Source organism: Stenella coeruleoalba (assembly GCF_951394435.1).
Source record: "Stenella coeruleoalba genome assembly, chromosome: 16".
NCBI classification, from domain to species: Eukaryota; Metazoa; Chordata; class Mammalia; order Artiodactyla; family Delphinidae; genus Stenella; species Stenella coeruleoalba.
This window is the reverse complement of record NC_137162.1, coordinates 57,597,135-57,624,177: the sequence shown is the minus strand read 5'-3', so window position 1 is coordinate 57,624,177 and position 27,043 is coordinate 57,597,135. Positions and strand designations below refer to the sequence as shown.

The 27,043-nt window shown below is 50.5% G+C and overlaps 2 protein-coding genes across 2 annotated transcripts in view; both read right to left on the bottom strand.

The window, feature by feature from the left end:
* The window catches only part of LOC307175144 (uncharacterized protein), a gene marked incomplete at its 5' end in the record, with an annotated part of 51,638 nt that extends 29,256 nt beyond the window's left edge, over positions 1-22,382 (bottom strand). Inside the window, 3 exons of the mRNA XM_079900011.1 lie at positions 21,133-21,738; positions 21,893-22,043; positions 22,311-22,382. Coding sequence (XP_079756137.1) covers positions 21,133-21,738; positions 21,893-22,043; positions 22,311-22,382 — 829 coding nt within the window. The remainder of the gene's footprint in view (positions 1-21,132; positions 21,739-21,892; positions 22,044-22,310) is intronic.
* ZNF503 (zinc finger protein 503) lies at positions 21,769-26,747 on the bottom strand. The gene is made up of 2 exons (XM_079899722.1): positions 26,087-26,747; positions 21,769-25,359 (listed from the first exon to the last, which is right to left on the bottom strand). The coding sequence occupies exons 1-2, from the start codon at positions 26,396-26,398 to the stop codon at positions 23,731-23,733; spliced, it is 1,941 nt and encodes a 646-aa protein (XP_079755848.1). The 5' UTR covers positions 26,399-26,747; the 3' UTR covers positions 21,769-23,730.
* Between the last annotated feature and the right edge of the window lie 296 nt (positions 26,748-27,043).

The following is a 27,043-nucleotide window of genomic DNA, read 5'->3' as shown; positions in this document are numbered from 1 at the left end:
TATTTAGTTTTGGCTGTGTTGGGTCTTTGTTGTGGTGCGTGGGCGTCTCATTGTGGTGGCTTCTCTTGTTGCAGAACGCGGGCTGTAGGTGCGCGGGCTTCAGTAGTTGTGGCATGCGGGCTCAGTAGTTGTCGCTCAAGGGCTCTAGAGTGCAGGTTCAGTAGCTGTGGTGCATGGGCTTAGTTGCTCCGTGGCATGTGAGATCTTCCTGGACCAGGGATCGAACCACTGTCCCCTGCATTGGCAGGCAGATTCTTAACCACTGTGCCACCAGGGAAGTCCACACAGTGTTTCTTTAGAACAGTTCTGCTTTTTTTTTTTTTTCTTTAGCACCTTTTTTTTTAAATTCAAGTACAGTTGATTTACAATGTTGTATTAGTTTCGGGTGTACAGCACAGTGATTCAGTTATACGTATATATACCTATCTTTTTCAGGTTCTTTTCCCTTATAGGTTATTACAAAATATTGATTATAGTTCCCTGTGCTATATAGTAGTTCCTTGTTGTTTATTTATTTATTTTTGCGGTACGCGGGCCTCCCACCACTGTGGCCCCTCCCGCCGCGGAGCACAGTCTCTGGACGCGCAGCCTCAGCGGCTACAGCTCACGGGCCCAGCCACTCCGTGGCATGTGGGATCCTCCCTGACCGGGACACGAACCTGTGTCCCCTGCATCGGCAGGCGGACTCTCAACCACTGCACCATCAGGGAAGCCCCCTGTTTATCTATTTTATATACAGTAGTGTGTATATGTTAATCCCAAACTCCTAATTTATCCCTATCCCCCCTTTCCCCTTTGGTAACCATAAGTTTGTTTTCTATGTCTGGGGGTCTGTTTCTGTTTTGTAAATAGGTTCATTTGTATCATTTTTTAAAATTAGATTCCACATATGAGTGATATCATATGATATTTGTCTTTCTCTCTCTGACTTACTTCACTTAGTATAATAACCTCTAGGTCTATCCATGTTTCTGCAAATGGCATTATTTTATTCTTTTTTATGGCTGAGTAATATTCCATTGTGTGTATGTACCGTATCTTTATCCATTCCTCTGTTGATGGATATTTAGGTTGCATCCATGTCTTGGCTATTGTAAATAGTGCTGCAAAGGACATTGGGGTGCATGTATCTTTTTGAATTATATAATAGTTTTCTCCAGATATATGCCCAGGAGTGGGATTGCTGGATCATATGGTAGTTCTATTTTTAGTTTTTTAAGAAACCTCCATACTGTTCTCTATAGTGGCTGTACCCAATTTGCATTCCCACCAACAGTATAGGAGGGTTTCCTTTTCTCCACATCTTCTCCAGCATTTATTATTTGTAGACTTTTTGATAATGGCCATTCTGACAAGAGTGAGGCGATACCTCAATTGCAGTTTTGATTTGCATTTCTCTAATAATTAGCAATGTTGAGCATCTCTTCATGTGCCTGTTGGCCATGTGTATGTCTTCTTTGGAGAATGTCTATGTAGGTCTCGTGCCTATTTTTTGATTGCGTTTGTTGTTTTGGTATTGAGCTGTATGAGCTAGAACAGCTCTGCTTTTATTGGAGACTGGGCAGCAACAGTTTGATGCTCTCGTTTCCAACAAAGACCTGGGATGCAGGTGTTGCACTGGCTGAGAACTGGATCGCGATATTTCAACTACAGCAGCACATCTGTACAGTGGAATGCCGTGCAGCCATCAACAAGAATAAGGGAGGTGACACCTACTATTAGGAAGCTGTGTAAGATACAGTATTAGGTGAGAAAAAGCAAGCTGCAGAACAGTAGGTATTGTATGATACTGCTGGTATTAAAAATTAAATAATAAAACAACATATGGGTATAGAACATTTCTGGAAGGATTATAAGAAATTGATGATAGCATCTAACCTTGGGGGAGAGGGAATTCTATAGTTCACCTAAACCGTCCTTACTATCATTATATACTATTTTTAGATTTTTAAGAATAATTTTTAAAAAGTCAAGGAAACAGGGCTTCCCTGGTGGCGCAGTGGTTGAGAGTCCGCCTGCCGGTGCAGGGGACACGGGTTTGTGCCCCGGTCTGGGAAGATCCCACATGCCGCGGAGCGGCTGGGCCCGTGAGCCATGGCCGCTGAGCCTGCGCGTCCGGAGCCTGTGCTCCGCAGCGCGAGAGGCCACAGCAGTGAGAGGCCCGCGTACCACAAAAAAAAAAAAAAAAAAAAAAAAAAAGTCAAGCAAACAATGCAATTTTGTTAAGAAGAATGAAGCAGATCAGTATTACTGAAAAAGTAAGATAGGAAGGGAAAATCTGGGTAAATATAGATCAAATGTCTAAAAGCAGTTACCTTGGGGAGCTAAGATTACAGCACACTTTCACTTTCAAGTTAATCATTTCAGTAACATTTTTATAATAAGTATTTCTTTTATAATAATAATAATTTAAAAAACAACATTTTAGGGCAACCTGGGGGATTGTCAGGTTGACTGCCTTTTATGAAAATTAAGAACCCTAATCAAGACTTATCAAATGAATGGCCACCCTACCTCTGTTGGGCAGTGGGCCAGAAGAGAAGCTGTAGGCAAGGCAAGAACTTTTCTTAAGGAAACGGTGGCTGTCTATTTTGGCACACAAGATGAGCGAGTGATCTTCACTCTGGCCTCTCAGAGTACTGATGCTTACGTGGGAAGGAGCTTATGGCAAAATCCAGAGGCTAGTGTGGTTTTGAAAAAGCATGTTTAAAAATTGCTGTTTTTTCATGGTAAAATAATATGTTTGAACTATTAATTAATTGTTAAGAATTCTGGCTATTTCCTTCTCTTTGTCTCTCCCTGACTCCCTCTCCTTTCAAGGTGGCCTGTTCTATGCTGGGTGCCTTGGGGAAGAGATGAGGCAGCAGAAAGAGAAACAAAAGGCTCACCCTGGCTTTTGACTTTCAAAAGCTTAGGGTAAGGACCCAGGGAAAGAAAAAATAGTGATCAGAGAGAATATCTCACTCTCAAGCCTAGAAAATGGGGAAGTAGGAGGATCAGAGGTGTGGATGCTGAGGGGATCGGGATCAACACTGGTGGAGCAGAGGCAGCATCCAGGGAACTCAGAGCTTCCACTTAGAGAAGGTGAATCAGCACCCCTGGTCCCCAACCTCCACCTAAGGGCTGGGATGTGGATCAGGAAAATCCTGGAGCCCTGCAGGGCTTCAGGAGGGGGCTAGCTCCCTCTGTTCTCTCTGTGCAAGTGCTTCAGTCTTTCCTCTGGGTGCCAAACATCTTTTCCTGCTCCTTAGTCTGGATGGCTGAACATGGCTGCCTCTAGATTTCATGCCTTGATTTAACACCCAGAGCCAGCCTGACCTCTTGCTGGGTTCTCCACCCCTTGTTCCTGGGGCCATCTCTGATTGGCCCAGCTTGGATCAGGTGCCCATGAGGCATCCCCAGGCATCATCCTTGGACCATTCTGCTGTGTTTGGGGGCTGAGGTCTCTGCTGCAGTCTCATTTGCTGTCAGATTTCCCCTCATCTCAGTCCTGTCTTCCTAGTTTCCTTACATGTGTATCCCCAGAGCATTCCCCCATAAACCTTCTACATGCAACTCTCCATCATCTCCAGCATCTGTTTCCAATCTAAGACACTCACCTTGCAGACTCTTGGTACCTACAGGGTATATGGAGTCAACACTAAGGGATGTACCTGTCTGAAAAGTGCTTCCCTGGAAAGTGAGGCGGTCCAGACACCATTCCCAATACCGGACAGTGCGAGGCTGACGAAAGAGCACTGGAATGAGAGAATTTGGGAGCCCTGGGTTCTGCCACTGGTGAAATGTGTGAATTGGCAAGTCAGTTAACTCCTTTGACTCACAAGGTTCTTAAATGCAAAACAAGAATAGGAATTTCCCACCTCACAGGGTTAATTCAGAGTTCATAAAGAGGATCTAAGTGAATGGGCCTCAAACAGTGCTTGGCACAAAGTGGAAATATTACACATCTGTGAAACGGTTTGGCTTTCAGAGCTTCCTGCCCATCTCCATACCTGCATCCCTCTATCCTCATGCCCTTCCCACTCTTTTTTGACCGAAACACCAGCACAGATGCACATACCATAAGGCTGAGTTGATGGGGTGGAGGTAGGATGTGAGAGAAAGGGGGAGAGGGAAGGCTCCGAGAGCAGATTTGGGGGATGGCCGTAAGCAGAAGGGCCACGTGACCCGCACCAGGAACCTACAGCTTCATGACCTGATATCACCTTCTTTGGCTCTCTGCAGGGACTTTGCATATACTGTATATAAATCACATTAAGTTATTTTGAAAGACAAGTCATATTGTGTCGTCATCTCTGCTCAGAAGGCTTTCCATCCCACTCAGGGTCTAGTACTCTGGCCCCTGTCATCTTTCTGACCCTTTTCTGCTCTTCATCCTCTCTCATTTTCTCCAGCCATGTTGGTCTCCTAGCAGTGTGTCAAACACACTAGGCATACTCCCACCCCAGGGCCTTTGCACATGCTTCTCCCTCTCCCTGGAACACTCTTCCACCTGGCTCACTCTCTCACACCTTCAGATTCTTACACACAAGTCAGCGAGGCCTTCCCTGACATCCCCGTCTCCATTTAAAATAGTAAAACTCCCTCGGCATTGCCTACCCCCTCTCTACTTTAGCACTTGTTACCATCTGATATGCCATGTATTTTATTTATTCACTGCTTATCCTTCTCTGTTGGAATGTAGGCTCCATGAGGACAGGAATTTTTGCCTGTTTCATTCTCTACTATATCCCATGATAGTATCTGGTAGGAAATAAGTGCTCAGTATATTTTTGTTAAGTGAATGAATGAACATGTTTATAGGAAGGTGAGACTGAAGAGAGTAAACCTACTAGTGAAACCAATGGTAAATTGATGTCAGCCCATGGAAAAGGAGGGACAAAGGCCACAAGCTTGGTGAGAATCTCAAAGTTCCCTGCCGGACCAAGGCAGTACACAGGCTCTCCCCTACCACCCCAGCCAGAGAGCTTGTTGAGGGCAAGAGCCATCGGTCTATTAGCTGAGTGCCTGGCTCAGTCCCTGGCAGGTGGCAGATGCTCAGTAGATGTTTGCTGATGTGCCAGTGCACCAAGGTGCTGGGAGCTGAGGGGAAGTGGCTGTACCTTCGGGCATGGGAGAAAAGATGCTGGTGTATTCATCTGCCTCTTGTCTCAGCCATTGGCGTTGGCCAGTGTTTCCCAAAGTATGTTCTGTATTAACCCCAGTGTTAATAGGTGTTAGGGGTGCTAATAGGTGTTAAGTGGGAAAAAGATTCCGTGGTCCAGTAAGTTTGGGAAATGCTGGATTAAATAAAGTTAAACAGGTTTCCTGACTTCAGGACTCTGAAGAGCCTGGCTCAGTCCCTAACATGTGAATATAAATTATAAATCCAGGAGGGGCTTATGTTTTGAAAACTTTTCCAAACTTAGCTGACCATGAAACCCATTTTTCAAAGAGAGCAAGTGTTCCACCCGGTGCTCTTTGGGAAACACTGGCATAACCTCACACCTATCAGACACGGAAAGGATTTTGCAGGAAATCTAGTGCAGCACTCCCTCTTCACAGAGAAGGCAAGGAAGGGGAAAACCAGAGAGGGAAAGGGATGGACTGCAGGAAACACAAGTCAGAGTTGGGGCTTGGGCTAAAATTCAACTCTGGTCTCCAGGACACTTGTTGCTTCTGGCCTTGACCTCTGCGGTTCTGGACGCTGGTTCATCAGGCTTGCTTTGCTTGCTTGCATCCTCAGAGTCACAGAAACTTAGAATAGGAAAGCCCTCAGAGCCTTGGAACTCCCACTCCTAACCTCATTTCCTGTTTCTGGCCCCAGCTTCCTGCTGTGACCCAACTCTGGGCTTCTAACCTGTACCCGGGAATCCAATGCTACCCACCTACACCTCCCTCCCTGCCACCTCTGCCCCTCCCTGGTGTAGGTGTTCCTGCCCCCAAACCCTGGTTTTCAAAGTGTGGTCCCTGTACCAGCAACATCAGGACCATCTGAGAACTTGCTAGAAATGCAAATTCTCCGGCCTGAACTTGGACTTAACGATTAAGAAACCAGCAGGTGGAAACCAGCTATCTGTGTTTTAACAAACCCCTAGGAGCTTTTTTAAAAAAAATTATTGGAGTATAGTTGATTTACAACGTTATGTTAGTTTCAGGTGTACAGAAAAGGGATTCAGTTATACATATAAGTATATTCATTCTTTTTTCAGATTCTTTTCCCATACAGGTTATCACAGACTATTGAGTAGAGTTCCCTGTGCTATACAGTAGGTCCTTGTTGGTTATCTATCTTATCTATAGTAGTGTGTGTGTGTTCATCCCAAGCTCCTGATTTATCCTCCCCCTGTCCACATTTCCCCTTTGGTAACCGTAAGTTTGTTTTTGATATCTGTAAGTCTGTTTCTGTTCTGTAAATAAGTTCATCTGCATCATTTTAAAAAATTAGATTCCACATACGAGTGATATCATATGATATTTGTCTTTGTCTGACTTTCTTCACTTAGTATGATAATCTCTAGGTCCATCCATGTTGCTGCAAATGGCATTATTTCATTCTTTTTTATGGCTGAGTAATATTCCATTGTATATATGTACCACATCTTCTTTATCCATTCCTCTGTCAATGAACATCTAGGTTGTTTCCATGTCTTGGCTATTGAAAATAGTGCTGCAATGAACATTGAGGGGCATGTATCTTCTTGAGTTATGGTTTTCTCAGGGTATATGCCCAGGAGTGGGATTGCTGAACCATATGGTAGTTCTATTTTTAGTTTTTTAAGGAACTTCCATACTGTTCTCTGTAGTGGTTGTACCAATTTGCCCCTAGGTGCTTTTGACTCACACTAAAGTTTACCATCCGCTTTCCTCAACCAACTAACTCAGCCCAGATAGCTGAGGGTCAGGTCTTTCCCCAAAAATCAGAGCAGGCAACCGCCGCGGTTCTCAGTGAGGATCATGGAAAACCCCAGGCACAAAATCTTTAGAGATTCTTATAGCTCAGTGGGTTCCAACCACTTGAACTTGGTGCCACCCAAGCCCTGAAGTTAATTTACCCTCAGCATCATTTTATTCGTTGGTCTAATCAATAGAAGCAATTTTACAAAACAGACCTGGGTTGGCGGGGCAGTTCGGGGTCCTGTTGTATCTATCAGCCACCCCACCTCTAAAATACATCTTGGCAGGAGGAGGTCTCTATGCGGCCTGCTGTGGGGCATCTGGACATGCCTGCCTCTTACTTAGTCCGTTCAGGCCGAGGTGGGGCCTCTTCAGTGCATCAGGAGAAGCGCTTCCGCTGAGTTTAGTAGCTCAATTCTGGCACACTTTCCTCTCAAATCCATCTGCTTCCTGGATTTCTACCCAGGTTGATGTAGGCCTGACTCAATGGTGACCTCAGGGTTGCTGCCCTGAATAATTCTCAGGAATGCCATCGTGCAGTGCAAGGTCTGCGTAGCCAAAAGTGGGGATCCTGGGACCCCGCATTCTCTTCACTCAGAAGGAGGATAACCCCCTCTTTCCTGCTCTCCACCCACCCCTGGCTCTCCAGGTAGACAGGAAGCCCCTCGAAAGTGCCCATTGGAAGGCTGGCTTGGAGAAGGTGGGTTGTTCTCTGCTTGCTGCTGAGAAATGCAGCCTTGAAAGTCTCCATGCTGTATCTCTTGTCATGCCCCTGTGCTCTGGGGGACAGTGTGGATAATTTGGTCACCCACTCACTCACCCATCCGCCCACTCGCTCACTCAGCCCAGGCGGCAGTGCCAGCTGCTATGGCAGCCCTCCATCCATCCTCGTCATTCAGGGGCCTCTGAAAGTACGCCTGTCAGTATAATGCACAGCCTGTTGAGGGGAAGTGACATTTTGAGTAGTGGACACTTTTCCAGGAGCATTCATCCTAGGTCAGTCTCATGATAAATAAATACATTTGATGTTTGGAGTCAGCAGGCAGGATACAATGACCGAAATGCCGGCACAGATGCACATACCATGAGGCTGAGTTGATGGGGTGGAGGTAGGATGTGAGAGAAAGGGGGAGAGGGAAGGCTCTGAGAGCAGATTTGGGGGAGAATTTATCTCCCTTCTTCCTGGCACCTCTAGGGAAAACAGGAAACAAAGGAAGCTGCAATTTCCCTTTATCTGTGAACCACAAGAGGGTCCTTTTTTCCCGTCACCCCTTCTGTTCCTCACCTGTCCTTCTTCCCAAAAAGAACCGTGGTCCCTATCTTAATTACCCCTAACAGTGCCCTAAACAAAGTATTTATGAGGCTTACTGCGTTTGTCTTCCCGTTCCTATTAATAAAGTCTGGGGATGGAGGGAAGAAATATGGGTGGGTGACAGGGTTTTTAATGGTGCCTCACCTTAAATGCATTTTAAAATATGTAAATCAATAAAAAAATTATTTGTAATAGCAGCTTAAGAGTGCTGGTTAGCCTAGCGCGGAGTGAAATGCATGCTACAAGCCCTATTACCATACATCCTGGGAGCTGTAGTTAGGATTAATCTGTCAAAGGGGATGGTTTAGTGTTGATGAATATGACATGTGACCATTAACGATGTTGATTTTATCTCCCGAGATTAGCATGATTTACTTCGGATGGATAATAATGTCATTTGCTTGATGCAGTAGATCTGTTTATGAGCTGATTAAATTGTAAGGCCTTGCCTCATTTCATGCTATTTGGTTTACAGCTTCATTACCACAATCACAAAAGCTGGGGAAATGTCCCACATTCCATGTCACAATAAATCACTGCTTCACGTTGCTGGGATGGATTTTAGCAGCTCTGCCCAGCACGGACCATTCTCAGCTCCCCACTAATCTGTGATCCAGAATACATTAGGGGAATCTTCAGGAACACTGGCATGGGAGGGGGCAAGAATCCTCTCGGATCTTTTAATTGAGATTAAGGAAGTCCTTGAGTAATTAGCTGTAACAAATTAGCTTATTATTTAGAACAGTGAAGTCACTGTTTTTGTTGCAGGGATGATTACCATAAATACGCAGAAAAGTGACATCCAAGGAGCCAGAGGGATGCTCCCAAGCAAATTTCATTTTCACCCCGTTATCCTTTGCTCTGGGAGAGGGGCGATCTGAATGCAAGGTGTGTAGGGCATCTGTGCATTAGACACCATGCTTCTTCAAAGTGGAGTGGGGGTGTGTGCACCACGCACCCACAGCACAGCACCAGCCACCTCAGAACCTCGGGGTGGGATGTGCTGAAGCAGAGGGAAGAGTGCAGGGCACCCGGGTGGGAAGAGAAGCGTGTAAACCACAGACCTGTTCACTGCACACCAGCTCTGTATCCAGAGTGACCTGGCAGCAGGATTCTCTACTCTGTGCCTGGGGGAGAAGGAGGGGGCACATGAGATGGAAAAGACAGGGCCGTTTACCCCTCAAGAAGCTGGGGAGGCAGAAAACACAGGCTGAAACAACTGTGTCCATTTCTAATAACGCCTAAGAGTTTTTGAGTTCTTACCAACTGCCAGGACCTGTTCTCACCACGGATACCAATACCACCCCATGAGGTTGGTATTATTATTCTCATCCCATGTTACAGATGAGGAAACTGAGGCTTTGGGGGTGAGGGTAGGTTGAATGATGTGCCCAAGGTCACAGAGCCAGTCAGGACAGAGTTGGAATTTGAACCAGGTGCCAGAGCCCTGGAGCTTCGCACAGTACCTGTATGCTGAGGTTGCCCTTTTGCTCTGAATAAGGCCATTACAGCAAAGAGGCAAGGGAGCATTTTTAGAACTTTTGCTTCTTACTTCTGAATTGAAGCCTGTGACCCTGATGGGTCCTGTCTGCAAAAGATTTAGGATCAACAGTAATTGGGGCACTGAGGCCAGGTCTTAAATAGGAACTTTAGTAAGATTTTGTGATGAGCAAAATTACAGAAGACGTTAAGACTATACTTCCTCAAGGCCAGGCCTTTGGAAATAAAAAGCAGTCATTTCAACAGGCACAGGTGGTCTCTCACTGCTTCTTAGCTGAGCACCTCCGTAGGATACTAATGGGTAAAGGGGAGAAATTGTGGACCTCTGATAGTTCTGCACACGAGGTAATCCCATTCCTAAGCTCCGTGCAAATTCACTTCTGAACTTGAGATGTGGTCCTCCAGTGCCTGCATCCCTTAACCAGAGTTCATCACCGTCCCATTATGGCAGAGGCCACTTGGCCCTCCAATCTCCATTCTCCTTTTTTCCTGTCCTAGAGCCCTAATTTTGTAATTGATTTTAACAAAATACATTTCCCAGTCTCTTTTGCAGCTAGATGAGCCATAGCACTAATATGGCAGCCATTTATTAAGCATTTATTCTGAGCCAGGCCCTGCTAAGTGTTGGTTGGGATAAAGATACCTAAGGTGCGAACATTGTCCTCAGCACTGCCCTCAGACAGCCAGGCTACTAGTCTGTCTGTCAATCATTGACCTGGAAATCTGTGGAGTGCTTAATTGATCTATCAGTCAGTCAGCGTGTCAGCTACTTGATCAATGGACGGACCTTTGCCCTGTCAGGCATTGGTCCTAGTATTGAACTCTCAGGGTGCATAGAGAGGGGACTTTGGCCACATACCTGGGATGTGTAGAGTTTGATGCCAGGCATAGGGATAAACCCCCAAGAAATCAACATACCCTAATCTTACACAAAAATTAACTGAAGACTTAAATGTAAGACTTGACAGCATAAAGCTCCTAGAAGTAAACATAAGGACAAACACACACACACAGACACACACACACACACACACCATGGAATATTATTCAGCCATAAAAAAGAAGTAAATCCTGTTATTTGCAACAACACGGATGAACCTGGAGAACATTATGCTGAGTGAAATAAGCCAGACACAAAGGACAAGCACTACATGATACCACATATATCATCTAAAATAGTCAAATGGGCTTCCCTGGTGGCGCAGTGGTTGGGAGTCCGCCTGCCACTGCAGGGGACGCAGGTTCATGCCCCGGTCCGGGACGATCCCACATGCCGCGGAGCGGCTGGGCCTGTGAGCCATGGCCGCTGAGCCTGCGCGTCCGGAGCCTGTGCTCCGCAGCGGGAGAGGCCACAACAGTGAGAGGCCTGCGTACCGCAAAAAATAAAATAAAATAAATAAATAAATAAATAAATAAATAAAATAGTCAAACTCATAGAAGGAAAGAGTAGAATGGTGGTTGCCTGGGATGGGGTGGCGGGGAGTGGAGGAAATGAGATGTTGGTCAAAGCATATAAGCTTAAAGCTATAAGATGAATAAGGTCTGGGAATCTTGTATACAGCATGGCGATTATAGTCAACAGCATGGCGATTATAGTCAACAATACTGTATCGTACACTTGAAATTTGCTAAGAGAGTAGATCTTTAGTGTTTTTACCACACACACACACGCGCGTGCACGCACGGTAACTATGTGAGGTAATGGATGTGTTAACTAACTTGATTGTGGTGAGCATTTCACAGTGTACCCCAGTAATGCTCTGGCTGTGCAGCTGTGCTCACCTCACTACCAAGCCCCCCTACCCTGCCGCCTAGTTGGGGATCCTGGCTCTGGAGCCAAGTCCCCTCTGAGGTCTCTTGTCACCCCTGGATGTGGTGCTTCTAACCACCTCCCCATCCCTGGTCCCCTGGGTCTGCCTCTTTGTCACAGAGGCTTCTCCTGTGACCCTCGTCCCTCTGGCAAAAGATATGGAAGCAACCTAAGTGTCCATCAACAGATGACTGGATGAAGAAGATGTGGTAAATATAGATATACACAATGGAATATTACTCAGCCCTAAATAGAATAAAATTCCACCATTTCCAATGATGTGGATGGATCTCGAGAGTATTATACTTAGTGAAATAAGTCAGACAGAGAAAGACAAATACTCTGTGTTATTATTTATATGTGGAATCTAAAAAAATAAAACACGTGAATGTATATAACAAAACAGAAACAGACTCACAGATATAAAGAAGAAATTAGTGGTTACACCTGAGGAGAAGGAAGCAGGGAGGAGCAAGATAGGGGTGTGGGATTAAGAGACACAAACTACTATGTATAAAATAAATAAACAGGGCTTCCCTGGTGGCGAAGTGGTTGAGAGTCCACCTGCCAATGCAGGGGACACGGGTTCGTGCCCCGGTCCGGGAAGATCCCACATGCTGCAGAGCGGCTGGGCCCATGAGCCATTGCTGCTGAGCCTGTGCGTCCGGAGCCTGTGCTCCGCAGCGGGAGAGGCCACAACAGTGAGAGGCCTGCGTACCGCAAATAAATAAATAAATAAATAAACAAACAAACAACAAGGGTATATCGTACAGCACAGGGAAACGTAGCCATTATTTTGTAATAACTTTAAATGGAGTATAGTCTATAAAACGACTGAATCAAAATGTTGTACACCTGAAACTAATATAGTATTATACATCAAGTATACTTCAATTTAGAAAATTAAAAAGAAAAAAAAACAAAATACTATTGGCAACGTGACTCTTCCTCCTAGGCCTTCCTCAAGAGTCTCAGGTTCCACCCTTAGTCCAATTTTCTTCTTCTCTTGTCTCTCCCAGGGTCCCTATCCCTCACACCCCAGGTTTTAGCCCGCTCTTCTGCTAACTACTCACAAACTTACATCTCCAGCCCTGACCTCCTGCAGGTGTGAGAAACTCAACCTGTACAAAACGTACACTCTGTATCTCCCTGCCAAAGCCTGCTCCCCCTCAGGATTTCTTCCAGGTACCCAGATGTGGCCGACTCCTGGTTAGCGCTCCATCCCAAATCTATTCTCCCGTTCTTCCTTGCACACGGCCACCCACGGGGCAGAAATGACATTTCACAGCCTCCCGTGAAGCTGGGTGTGGCCAGGTGATTACTAGCAACTTCTTCCTCACTTGTTCCAAAGGACATTGCTTGCCCTGGACTTCCCTCCTCTCCCCTTCCCCTGGGTGGGAATAGTGCCCATATCTAATCACACCAATGAGCACAATATCCTAGGGGATGAAGGAACACCAAGATGGAAGGCACTTGGGTCGCTGAATGACGTCATGGAGCAGAGCAGCCTGACCAGCACAGATACCAGAGACCCGAGAGAAACTTCCATCTGATTTAAGTCACTGTATTGGGGGCAGGGGTGGGTCTCTTTGTTACGGCAGTGTAGCCCAATACCCTAGGCCAAGACCTCAGGATCATATTTGCCTTTCCTCTCTCCTTTCCAGCCCCTGCCCTTCACTGAGTCCAGTCCATCATATCTCCTCGCTGACCCCTAGGACTGTTCTTGCTTTGTCTGTCCTGCAGCCTCTCCCCTGCTTCCAGCTGTCATCTTCTCCTGTCTGAACCACCTGATGTCTTGGTCTCTTTATCTCCAGTCTCACTGTTCTATCCCATAATGGTACTCCTCTGCTCAAAGACCTCTGATGGCTCCCCATTGCTTAGCGAAGAACAGGACGCCATCTGTTCCTATCACATTCCCACCCACTCCCCCTGCCACAGCTGCATCCCTACCAAACACCCTCATGGGGCGTCCTGCCTCCATGCCTTTGACCTTGCTCGTCCCTCCTCCTGGTTTCCCAAATCCCCCATTTCCCAGCCATGAAATGCCTATTCATTGTCCAAGCCCAGATCAAGTGCTGCCTCTTCCCCCATGATTTCAGCATCCTCCTATCGGAATTAGTCCTGTGCCTCCAGTGATCGTAGCCCTTATCACACGCCTTAAGGCAGCAACTTTTCTGTAACCCAGTAGATTGGACAGTAAGTTATTTGAGGGCAGACACCATGTCCTAGTCGTCTTCCCACTACCTCCATGCCTAAGAGAATGCTGTGTATGCAGCAGGTACTCATGACGTGCTTGCCACTGAACGCTCACTTTCTATGTTTGGTGGAGCACAGCTCTGACTGGGCAGTAGCTTTGCCACAGGTGACCAAGGTTGTCTTTCCTCTCCTCTTGGGGACTTCCCCAGGGAACCCCAAGGGAGGCAAGAGGGGCTGCCTTTCCCATATTTCCCTGGGGGCTGGAGAAGGAAGCCACTGTGGACTTTCTGTCAGCTCTTAGATCAGTACCTGTCAGTTGAAGTACACAGGTTTTAAGGCATGGGGCTTTAAGTGAGACAGCTCTGGCCTTCAGCTCACCCACCACTTGTTAGCTGTGTGACTTCAGGCATGTTACCTAACCTCTCTGAATCTTAATTTTCTCTTTTTAAGCATGAGATTAATATAATACTTATCTCCTAGAGATCTTGTAGGGATTAAAAAAGATAATATAAAGAAATATAAAGCTCTTGGCACAAGGAAAATGCTCACTAAATGATAATAGTCATAACAATCCATTTCTTTCCTATGGTCCAAGATTCTGCTTGGTGAGAGGGCACCAGGGAAGGCTCCACCCTAGGCCTAGCCCACTGGAATCCTTGCTGTTGGATGGGGTTTCCCTGTGGACAAAAGTCAGAGAATGTGCATTGTCACAACTGTCTTGGTCCCAGCTGGGCAGTTTGCTGGGTGCTCCCAGAAGGTGGAGAGGGAGTGGGGCTGGTATCTAGTGGGGCTGGAGGGAGGGGCCCGCTGCCTGTGACTAACCCCAAAGGGAAGGGGTTAAACCAGATCTGGCTGGCATCAATAGCTAAGGGTCCAATGGCAGGGGTGTAGAGCAGCAGGCTGCTGAGGCTTCTAGGCGGCCAAGGGCTCTCACATAAGGTGGGCTGCCAGAATGGTGTAAAGGATCTGGATCCCAGCTGACCAAGCCTGGCTTCTAGGACAGGGAAGGTGCTGAGGGCAGCTGGAAGACAGCCTGCATACAGTGGGGTCAGAGAGGAGGCTACATTCTCCCTAATTATCCCCACACTAAGCCTGGGGGCAGCAGACCACATCCAAATCCTCCTCACTGACTGGGAGGAAGATCCTTGCTTCCCACGGACTCGGGGCTCGGGCTGCTGGATGTGCAGGTTGCAGCTATTTGAGTTGGGACTAGAATAACTGGGTCCAGTGGTGTGCTGGTAAATGCTTAATCAACAGCTCTCTGGTGGGGGGAAAGCCTTCACTTAGAGTGTTTGCCAATTGCTGTGGTGTAAATACTCTCACCATGGCTGATTTCAAGCTATCACCATCACATCACAGAAAGTCGAGGTGGAAAGAGATGTGCACAATTGGCTCTTATGAGCCAGTATGAGCTGATTCCAACACACTACTAGGTGGGGCCTGACACCTGCATTAGGGTTAGGTAGGTTTATGTGGCTTCAGTGTACAGAGAGGTAAAGGCCACTATGCAGTGGTGAAAAGCACAAAAATAATGGCCCTGGAGTCCAGTAGCCTATAACACAATCCCAGCTCTGCCACTTCCTAGCTGTGTGGTCTTGGGCAAATCATTCTACCTCTCTGTGCCTCAGTTTCCTCCTCCATAAAGTGGGGCCAGTGATAGTGCCCAACTTCATAGAGTTATTGTGAAGGTTGCACAGGTTAACACCGGCCTGTAGTAGGTTGACATAAATGTTATTTGTTACAGTTAATCACACAGAGTAGTTGGAATGTAGCCATGGTCAGAAAAATTTAGCAAGGAAAACCCAGAGTCCCTCAGGGTGTTTCCCAAGGGCCTGCTCTTTTTATAGTTAAAATCTTGGATTTCCTTCAATATCAAGGATTTAAAATCTGCAGGCTCATGAACCCCCTGAAATTATTTTTCCAATGTTGAGTATATGGGCCATTGCTTTTATCTATTGGATTCTCAAAAAAAAAAAAAAAAAAGGCTGTGGTTTCTGCATCCTTCCCTCAACCCACAAAAGGCTTAAGAACTAGTGATGTGGAAGGTATAGAATTCCCACACCATAGGAATCGCCCCTGGAGGATGTGGGGGAGAGTTGTTTATAAAGCGTGTGAAAGAAAAATGGCAGAGACGCAGAGAGACATGCAAAGAATTTAGCCAAGAACTCTGAAATCTCTCTCCCTTTTTGAGACCTAAGGCGGAGGAAGCGTCCAGCAACAGGGCAACCAAACTGCTCACATTCATGCATTCCCTGTTCCTGCTTTCTCCTTACCACTTTCAGTCTTAGGAGTCTCCCTAAGTCTTCCCTTTTCCGAATCTGCCCCCCCTGCACGCCCCTGCCACCTCTACTCCCCAGGACCCGGCATAGGTGTGTCCCAAGGGCCGGTGTGGGTGTATGGAGGCATGATTAGAACTCACTCGAGGGTCACTATGATTCAGTGATAACGTTTGTGTTCTTTTTGGTTGTGTCTTTTACCTTTCTGTAGTTACCTTGTAATTATTTAAGGTAAGGTTAGTGCAAAGTTGATTTAGCATTGGTCTGCCTCTGTTTTGAGTTGGAGGCTGTATTCAGTTTTTTTCCAATAACATGGAAGGGGGTGGGAGGTAGGTTTACAATGCTACTTCCTTTCATCCCATGAGATTTTATTTTCATTGTTGTTCTTTTTTCAAAGATGATCGGTCCCTTCTTCCTGGCTTGGTGCTGTGTGTGGGGTGCATGGCGAAAATGAACAGGTCCCTAACCAAAGATCTTTATGGGGATAAAAATTACTTTTTGACAAATCCCACTCTAAATCATTGCAGTATACGACTCCAGGCACATAAGAGGAACAAGAACTACAACTTTTGAGGACTTATCAAGTGCCACCCCTGCTCACTTTATCAACAAGAATCTGTGGTTTAGCGGTGCAAGTCACCAACCAGTGACCCTCTGGAAGGCCACCAACAAGAGAGCTCTCTCCTGACTCCAGTTCTGGGTAACCCCTTCTGCGGATTGCAGAGGAGTCTGCTAATGTCCTACCCCAGCTCCCATCCTTCTTGCTCCCCTGAGTAACAGAACACTGAATTGATTTGAGGCAGCAGTGTGCCCAGCTAAACATTACATTTCCCAGCCTCCCTTGCAGCTAAGAGTGGCCATGTGACTAGGTTCTGCCCAATGAGGTATAAGCTGAGGAGTTGTCTGTGGATTCCAGAAAAACTCATTAAAAGGGAGGGACCCTTTTACCTCTTTTCACTCCTCCTTCCTATTGTCTGGAATGAGGTGATGGTAGCTGAGCTCCAGAAGCCATTTTGGACTCAGAGACGACATGAGGATGAAAGCTTCCTGGTTGGGCTGGCACAGAGGAAGGCAGAGGACCCTGGGTGCCTGATGACCAAAGGCCATTCTTAGCCTGGACCATTCACCTCCAGACTGAGAGAAGAGAACATTTAGCTTCTTTAAGCCACTCTTTAAGGGTCTTTGTTATTGTCAGCAAATGCAGTTTCTAACTGATGCATGGAAGCTCGCCAGGCCTCGTTTTATGCCAGGGGCAAAGACATCCAAAGTTCCTCTAAGCCCACTGCTACTTCTCCTCCTCCTCTCTTTGGAAGAATCATCCTGTCCAAGAGGGCCCAATTCTTTTGCATATTTCCTCCCTTCTGTCTTTTGTTTTCCTCTTTCTTCTCCCACCCTGCCCCACCACTTTCCTTCCCTTTCCCTCCTTCTCTCCAACACTTATTGAACATCTACTAGGTTCCAGGTACCAAGCTAGCTGCCAGGACTAGGAATAGGTATAGGAGACAGTCCCTCCTCCCCAGTGCCTCAGAGTCCAGGCTGGGAGGAAAATGTAAAGAGAGTATGATGGGATGGACAGGTGCTACAGGAGCAAAGAGAAGGGCATTGGATCTAATGGGAAGGACCTGGGGGGCTTCCCGGAGGAGGTGACACTGGCCAGAGATTTGAAGCAGGAGTTTTGAGTTGCTGGTACTTAGGAAAATAAGGTAGAGGGCAAAGATTCCAGGCACAGGGACTAGAACAGTGGAGTACAGTGGTTAAGGACTCCAGTGCTGGAGCACAGACATGTGACTTCTCTGTAGTCCTCAGTTTCTTCACCTGTAAAAGGAGGATAGTAGTATAGTAGTAGTAATAGGACTAGATGAGGGCCTGGAAGTAAGTGTGAAATGCATGCTACTTATTAACGTTATTAGTGTTGGTAAATGTGCTGCCCATGGTGTGTGTAGACAAATAACAGTTTTGGAGACAAGTTTCCCAGAGGCCATAAGTGGCTTGTCCATGGTCACACAACTATGAAGAGGCACTACTCAAACCCTGGGGTCCTTATCCCTAGTCCAGTGGCCTTTATATGTCTACCCTCTGCCATTGCATTAAGTTCTGAGGGAATGCAAAGTGAGGGAAAGTGTGTGTGTGTGTGTGTGTGTGTGTGTGTGTGTGTGTGTGTGTGTGTGTGTGTGTGTGTGTGTGTGTGTGTGTGTGTGTGTGTGTGAGAGAGAGAGAAACCTGGAGGGCTTCCTGAAAATGAGTCTTGAGAAAGTTCTGAAGGATGGGGGAGGAGGAAGGCATTCCAAGGAAGAAGTGTATGATGAGCATAAGCAAGGTGTTGGGGGGCTAGCTGGCTGGAAGAGGGTCTGGACTGTGAAGACTGGTGAGACACAAGGTAGAACAGGCAAAGAGAGGCCAGGTCTTTGAAGATGAACCATGGTTATAGGCACTCTGATGGCCAGATAGTAGACTGAGAATTTGAACCAGTGAACCACAGGGAGCCACAGTTAGTTCTTGAGCAAGGGGGCTGGTCATAATGAAACAATACTTTGGGAAGAGAAGAAGGAAAGAAATCTGTCTTTACTAAGAGCCAGTATGGGCCAGACAGTAGGTTGGGAATTCTCACACTAATGATTTCATTTGAGCGTCACAACCCTCTTAGGTGGGTATCCATATCTCCATTTTACAGATGAGAAAACTGAAGCCCAGATAAACTGAGTGATAGAGTTGAGCCAGTGGTGGAGCTAGAGTTCGATTTAGACCAGCCTGACCCCAAATTTGTGCTCTTTGCACTGTACCATGTGGCTTTAAGCTGTTCTCTCAGAACGCCCCTTGTGCTGTGGGTGTCCCATCAGGCACTGCTGCTTCACCAGGGGCTCAAGAGTCTTTCTGCAGCCCAGACACCCCCTGGGCAAACCCCAGGGTCACACTGGGCAGAGAGAGATCAGTAACCCCAGGTCTCTGGGGGATCTCCAGCACAGGGTAGGGTGAAGTGCTGGGGCTCTGGGTCTGATAGAAATGAGTTCAAATCCCAGCTTTGCTGTGCACTATCTGAACTTAAGCTTCAACTAAGGGGGGCAGCAGGATGAGCCCTAGATTGGGAGCCTGACTGGAAGTGATGAACATCTGAGGAAGTGAAATGGTAAGATGTCTGTATTCACTTCAAATCAATGGGTTGGGGGAGGCAAGAAGGAGGGGGCAGAGAGGAAACAAGATTGGTCATGAGTTGATAACTGTTGAGGCTGGGTGATGGATTTGTGGGTGTCTAGTATACCATTCCCTCTACCTTTGTGTATGTCTGAAAATCTCCATGATAAAAGGTAAAATAATAACGCTGAGAACTTAAAAGAAAAAGAAAACAGTTATGTCCACCACACTCTCTCCCAGCTGAATCAGGCATTGTTATGCTTTAAAATTGCCTCAGGTGAGAGCAGCCAAGGTGAGAATCTGCATGGACTTCATCACTCATTAGCTGTGTAACCTCAAGCTAGTATCCTTCCCCTGCTAAGCCTCAGTTTTCTCATCTGTAAAACAGGGGTAAAGCTTCTAACAACCTCATGGAATTGTTGTGAGGTTTAAATGGATAATACAGGATAATATGGGTTGGGCCTAACAGAGTGAGCAGGTCAGCCTGCAGCTTTGCAGTCACTCTGAGCACCACCAAGCCTCTAGCCATAGTATTATAGATGAGGAACTGTAAGGCAATATGTGCAGAAGAGGCCATCAGATGGCCTCCCAGGGACAGGCCTCACCTTCTGGGCAACTTTTACACGTTTTCCAGAGCACAGGGAGTTCATCAACTAGAAGGTTTTTTCATCTGCCTTTCCTTATTGCTTAAAGACCACTCAGCACAGACACACCAGGGTCACTCAGTGTCACTGCCAGAGGTACAGATTGAGGCAGGGCTTGAATGGAGGGAAAAGCTTGGGCTCTCTCTGTTGGCCTTGCCACTGGCTTCCAGGACTTAGCCTCAGTTTCTCCATCTGTGTCAGGGGTGAGTAAAGAGATGGGCAGTCCTTGGCAAGGGGTAGGTAGTAGGAAATAATCAGAGAATGAGAATGAATGAATGCATGAATGTCTGGGGATCACTTCACTATGACGAAGTGACCTGTCGGAGCCTTGATGAGGTCAGTGGGAGCTACCCAGGATGGGGAGGGGCCCTTGAGACGTGGGCTAACTCCTCTGGGGTAGAAAAAGAGAGCACGGGGAACACAACAGCAGAAGCTAGTGCAGGTGGAGAAGCGCGGAGGACATGGTTCGCAGCAGGAGAGGAGCAAGGAACTACCAGGAGGGAGCTCCGGGACACCGCTTCGAAAACCGTGCGAAAGTGGAGGCGTGGGGTCTCGCGCTGACCACCTAGCCGCGCGCTGGCCAGGGTTCCGGGTCTCTTGCCCGCTCCTCTGGACTCCGCATCGCCGCCTGGCGGACGCGCCGCGCTCCGCTCGGGCTTCGGCGGCAGCGGGCTGGCGTGCGGAAGATCCCGCGGCAGTTCAAGAGACTGCGGGAGAGCCGGGGGCGCGGAGCGAGGATGGGGCGTCTGTTCCCCGAGCGGGGTCGCGCCTGGTCTGGACCTGCAGCACACACTGGCACCCTCTCCTCACTAACCCGGCGCCGGGGGTGACTCAGCTCCGTCTCACACGTCGGGGAACGCTTTCTTCCCCAACCTCCGGCCCCCAGCTCCAGAATTTTACTGCCTCTGAGTAGATTCTCCAGGAAGGCGGTCTCATTAAAATTTCAAGGCGTTTTGGGTTTGATTTTTGTTAATAAAATATCGAGACTGGGCGTGAAGGCACGAGCGTGCCCAGTTCGTCTCCGTGCCGGTCCCAGACCTGAAATTCCAGGGCTGGGGAAGTTCTAGGTCCTTCCCTCCCAAGTGGGTCCCGGCGGGCAAGGTGTGGTGGCCCTGCCCGAAGACTCGAGGCAAAGGAGAGCGAAGCGTGTGGGCCGGAGTGGCCAGGAACGTGGGGCTGGTGCTGGTGAGGGGTGAGCAAGGGCCTGGTTTTCATGTCACAAGCCGTGGACACTGGAGTCCTCGAGACTCGGGCCGCACCACCTCCTCGAATGTCCTCCCATCCCATGGGGGTGGGTATCTGTCCGAGAGCCTGCGGGTGACAAGTCACTCCATCGGCCGAGGTTCTCAATAAGCTAGACCCAGCTAGGCCCAGCCCAGCCTCTCTTACCCGGACCAGAGTGGGCGCAAGACGGCGTCGTCCCGGGTGCAGTGCGGGCAGGCGGCTCGGAGGCGCGGGAGGCTGCCCCCTCCGGGTAGGCGACGCAAAGCCTGTCTTCCTCTACCAAGTCCTCTCCAGGAGGAGGCCTAGGAGCTCCCCGCGGCGTCCCGGAGGTCGCCGGGCCTGCTTTGCGTTCAACCTGGGAAAAGGCCCCGCAGGCATGAGGCTGACGCTGGGAGGAGGGTGTAAAAATCTCAGAGTCACCAACCCTCGAGCAAATGGCGGCGGGGGCCGCGCGGTTGACTGACCGAAGTCTGAGGCCGAGGGCGGCCTCTGCGCGGCGGTGAGCTTCCCGAGGCAGCAGGGGGAGCTTGACGCCGAGGGAGACCGGTGGCTCGGAGAACCCAGAACGGCCTGACCCTGGGGAGAGAAGGGTTCGGGGCGCGCGCTCAGCGCCGCGACTCCAGGATTCCAGGATCCCAGGAAAGGCGAGCTCTGGACCCAGAACTCCCGCGGACCCGGCGGGGCGAGCGCCCAAACAGCCAGAGACCAGGACTTGCGCCCGGGCCTGGAGTATGAGTGTGTGTGTGATCGCGGGTGGGGGGTGGGGGTGGCCTTGGACACCCGCCCCCCCTCCCAGAAAGATTAGACATCTTCTCTGCCTGCTTCCATGGGCGCTTCAGGCAGCTCCGTCCTGCCGCTCAAGCTGGGGAGAAGGGAGCGGTGCGCCCCGCGGGGATCCGCGCCCGGACGGAGAGTCCCGCCGCGCCTTTGCGGAGCTGAGCTCGCAACCCAGAACGGCCGTCGGCGTCCACCTGGTCGCCCCAGCGAGGCCGACAATGGGCGCCAGGACCCTCGCGGGGCTGAGCTGGAAGGGGCTTCCGGGTCCTGGGCCCGGGCGCGCTCTCCTGCGGCGCAGACTGGGATAAAGCGCAGACTGCAGAGAAATCGGGATGCGGAAAAGCAGCCGCGGCGCCGGCCTGACGCGGGTCCCGACTCCGGAGAGAGGAAGCAGCCCCGGGGGGAGGGTGGTGGCTGCAGGGGGTCGGCTGGTGGCCGCCTTTGGCCCTCCGCAGCCAGGAGGAGAAATGGAAAGCGAACTCACTTTACCCCTAGGGACAAGAGGGCTCCGACGCGCTCTCCTCCCCAGGCCTGGGAAACAGGTTCCCAAGCGCCCTCCGACCCACAATCGATCCCGGCTGGCCGCCCGGAACGGGGGATGCTTGGAAAGCCAAGAGGGGGACAGCGGGTAGCGGCATCTCCTCCGGGCCGAGGCCGAGCGGGCGAGTCCCGACCTGCGCCGCTCTCTGCACAAAACGAAACCCAAACTCCCGAAAATCTCAGTAGGAAAAAATTTAAAAATCCTTTTCTTTTCTTTCACTTTTAACAAACCAGCTGCTGGGAGAAAAATTAAAAACGAAATTAGCGATAGCTAAGGACACTATCTTTCCACATTGTGAAATCCCCTTTAAAAATATTTTCCCCAAGGCCAACCCCACGATTGGCCAGCCCGTCTGAAGCCTTTGCCTCTTCCTGAAAATCACAACCAAACAATCGGAAATGCGGCCACAGTTCTGGGAAGAATGAGTAGCCATGAGGCCCAGGGAACCCACTGAGGCCGAAACTGCCATGCTCTTCTTTCTCTTTAACCAAAAATAAAAAAAAGATAATAAGAAGAAGTAAAACCTTTTAATACATCAAATATACGGAATTTTAATCTTTAAAGCGATACATTGTCTATTATTTTAGTACATGACGTAAACCTTACTTGTCCCCTTCTCAGCGGGTGGACTTAAAAATTAAAAATAGTTAAGTGTTCCTTTTAAAGAACAAAATAAGGCAAATGAGGTTTTGGAATAGAATTGTTTTTCCTTTTTTTTTTTCTTCCAGACTACATACAAAAAAATATCCATTCTCTTTCGATGGTATACACCTTAAAAATAATTGCAATTTGAAATCAGAGCTGACAAATTGTGACTTGTTTTGTTTTTTTTTTTTTCATTTTTTGTAACAAACATGCAGGTAAATTTGTTTCAATCAGACATTAAATAAGAACGTACAATACAATCATAGCAATTTTAAAGTAACATTAAAGAGAAGACCTCTAGTTCTGTGGCGGTTTTGTATTTATTTATAATCTACAAGGGACGGGAGGGTTTGTTTTCCACATTTTTACCCTCAAGGTTTAATTTTTTCCCCCTCTTCCTTTTTACCTACGGAGCTCAAACTAAGTAATGCACTTTTGAACCACGGGTCCGCTTGGAGCTAACATAAATAAATACCAGTGTCCACCGATGCAGTCCTCAGATGAACACTTTCTCAATTATTTTTTCCTTCTTTTTCTATAAAAAGTCAAATGATATTTTTTCAACTTTTATAAAGTTTGGGTGGGGAGATGAGAGGTGGGGAAAAGGAGAGTGAGTTTCCCACCGGGTCTCGGTCGCTGTTTCGGGTAGATAGATACGGTATATATATATTTTTTCCTTTTCTGGCCCGGGTGATCCCCACGCGCGGGTGACAGTAGCCTCTGCCCTGTTCCCGCCCCTCCCTCGGCTCTTCCCCACTCCCCAGTTCTTTTCTTTCCCTCGACAGCCCTCCCGACCGTCCTCACTGGTACCCCAGCGCGGAGGCCGTGGTCAGTCTCTGTCCGTAGAGGGCGTAGGGGGAGTAGTAGGGTCCGGTGGCGGCGGGCACGGGCACGGGAGCGCCGGGCGTGGGGAGCGGGCTCTTGGAGTAGGGGTGGTAGCGGCTGCTGAGTCCCAGCGCGTGGTGAGGGCTGCGCAGCGCCAGCGTCCCGGGGCTGCCCGGGGCGCCCGACGTGGGGATGTGCATGTGGCAAGCCATGGCGGCCGCTGCAGCGCTGGCCAGAGACGAAGAGCTGGGGTAGCCCGACAACAGTTTGTCTGTCCCAGGGAAGGCCGTATGGGTCCGCAAGTGGCTCAGCAGCTCTTCGGACGTAGCGAAGCGCTTGTCGCAAGGCCCGTTGGCCGACACCCAGTTGCAGATGTGGGGGAGTGGGTCGTTAGGGAGCATGAAGCCGTAGGGGTAGAGGGGGTGGCCGGCCAGAGAGGGCGGTGTGGCGCCGGCAGCCGCGGCAGCGGTTAGCGATGAGTGCACGCCGTGCAGAGGGTGCGTGGGGTACACCAGCGGGTATCCGGACTTGAGAGCCGCAGCCGCCGCGGCTGGATCGTGAGCGCACGACGCGCTGGCTGCCGCCGCCCCAGCCAGGTGGCTGGCGCAGTGGTAGCTGAGGCAGTACGGGTCCCGGCACAAACTGGCTGTCATCACGGACGGCGGCGACGCTCCGGCCAAGGGGCTCGAGCCGGCGGGCTTACTGCAGCCCAGAGAGCCCGCCGCGGCCGCCGCCAGCTGCGCCCCCACCAGGCTGCCCGGCTTGGTGGGGTCGAGCGCCACCCCGTGTGGCAGGAACTGGGGCGGGTAGCCGGCGTAGGCCCCAGCCAGGCTGCCTGGGTAGGTCATGCCCGCGGGAGGCAGAGGGAACACTGTCTGGCCCGGCTTGTAGGGCGACACGGGCGCCACCAGCCCAGAGCCCAACACCGAGGAGGAGGTGGGCGCGCTGGGGCCGGAGCCGGAGCCCGATGAGCCGCCACAGTCCGAGCCTAGAGCCTTGCCCCCGGGGCCCCCATCTGGGTGCTGGTTCACGTCCACATTAATCCCGCCGCCACAGCTAATCCGGCCGTGCGCCAACCCCGTGGGTCCCCCTTCGGCCGAGGCGCCCCCGGAGCCCTTGCTGCCGCCACCGCCGCCGCCCGCCTCGGGGTCCTTCTTGTCGTCCTTGCCCTCCGGGCCGCCCCCGGCCGAAGGCAGCATGCCTCCTGGCGAGCAGGCCGAGGCGCTGGAGCTTGGGCTGCCTGTCCTGGGCGTGAATGGCTGGCAGGTGGCGCTCGGTACCCGGAATCCTGACTTCTCCGCCGAAACCCCCCCGCCGCCGCCCCCGCCGCCCCCGCCTCCGCCGCCGCCGCCTCCCGGCTCCTTCTTATCCGAGCCGGGTTTGGAGTACGGCTTGAAACTCGACTTGTCCTCCACGCCGATGTCGCTCATCTTGAGGGGGCCCGACTTTGCGTCCTTGTCGCCCCCGGCGCCGCCGCCAGCACCACCCGCGCCTCCCCCGTTGGAGGCGACCGAGGAGAGTTTGGACGAGGGCGAGGGGTCGGGCTTCCCGATCTGCGAGCATGTTTGGGCCAACAGCGCCAGCGGGCTCTTCTTGGCATCAAGCTGCGGGGGTCAGACGTGGGGGGGGGCACAAAGAAAGAAGGGGAAACCGTTTAGAATCCTGGCTTCTAGGTTTCAAACGCACCTCCGCCAAGACCCGCAAAGATCCTCCCAGCCCCAAGGCGCAATTCTAGGCGACACCCCTTCTACACACACACATTCTCGCTCTTGAGAAAGGCCACAGCACTCCCCCCCCCACGCCCGCCATCAGGATCTTTCCTGTCCTCTCTAAGCGATGACTGTATTAAAAAAAAAAAATTGCAAAATGTTTTGGTTTCTGACTCTTTGACCCAGAACTGTAACCCCACGCACCCACACACACCCCTAATTCGAGTAAGGGTTCGGGTGATTGGCGCCTTAGAGGCTGTGTACAAACACCAGCTTCTGGAGAACCGGAGGACTGGGACTTTGGAACCGTAGTTTGGGCTCCCGGGCTCCTATCTTCCAGGCTGAGAATGAGCGGACCTCGGTCGGGGTAGGGGCTTTAATACCAAAGGGAGAAACAAGTTTCGGCTGCCTTACCTTCTAGTATTCACACCTCATTCTACCACCTCCTCTCTTTCCGCCCTAGTTTTAAGGTGCGGGAGCACTATCCTCTCCTCTCATCCCGGAGCTGAATCACTCCGACCCCCCCTTCCATCCCCCCCTCCCCCGATCCAGAGAGAAAGAAATCCTGTGAAGGGGCAGCCAGGGTGGTGGTCCCAGCGCGCTCCAGGGATAGGGTCCTTACCTCTATGGGGCTGACGGGAGTGGAAGGCAGGGGCTGCAGGTACTCGGGGTGCAAAATGTGGCCAGTCCGTGCCGTCAGCATCTTCAGCACCTTGATGGGCAAGCGGTTAGCCTGGCGGAGAGGGTCAGAGGGGGGCACGGCGTGCACAAAAGGCTTGGTGCTGCCGGCCGGGGACGAGCCTGGGCCGGGGCCGGAGCCGGAGCTATTTCCAGAGAGCGCGCTGGTCCAGGCAGGGTCCGCGCTGCCGCTGCCGCTGCCGCCGCCGCTGTGCTTACTGCTTCTTAAGGCAGAAAGCGAGGGCGCTGTGCTCATGACCCACCCGCGCGCATGGGAGCAGCGGGGGGAGGGCTCCTGGAGGCGCGGGGCGGGCTCGGGGCTGCGCGCTCGCCGGGGGAGCAGGAGCAGCAGCAGGAGGAGGAGGAGCTGGCGCGGCGATCACGGGCGCCCAGAGCGCCTTCTCGGCGCCTGGAGCCAGAAGCGAATAATCCTGGGTGGCCCGCAGCAGAGCCGTGGCCGAGCGGGAGGAGCCGGCCCGACTGTGGGAGTGCCGGGTGGCTCGCGGTGTCCGCCTCGGGCTGTGCCCCTGCGCTGCGCACTCGCGGCCCGGCGCTAGCGCCTGCGCTGCTCTCCGCGATGTGAGCCGCTGCCTGTCCAGCCTGGGCTCTGGCGAGGAAACTCACTTCAAAAGCAGCTGCACCGAGGGGGAGATTAAAGCCTTTGCCGCCTTCCAATCAAATGGGAGCCCGAGGTGATTGGAGGGTCAAGGGGATGTGACGCGTCCCGCGCCGCTGCCGCCGCCGCCGCCGCCGCCGCCGCCGCCAGGACTCTCAGCGCTGGTTTTAATGGGCAGCTCCCTCTTCGCCGCTCCCCCTGCGTGTCCCTCCCCCGATTTCGCTCGGAGGACAAGCTGGACATTTATTCTACGTTTGCTGTCTGCCGCCTCCCTCTTTTTTCTTC

Excerpts from the sequence above, each read along its gene's own strand:
- ZNF503 (XM_079899722.1), bottom strand. The coding sequence starts at position 26,398 with ATGAGCACAGCGCCCTCGCTTTCTGCCTTAAGAAGCAGTAAGCACAGC. Across the intron at positions 25,360-26,086 it reads CTCCCGTCAGCCCCATAGAG|CTTGATGCCAAGAAGAGCCC; the intron begins GTAAGGACCCTA and ends TGACCCCCGCAG.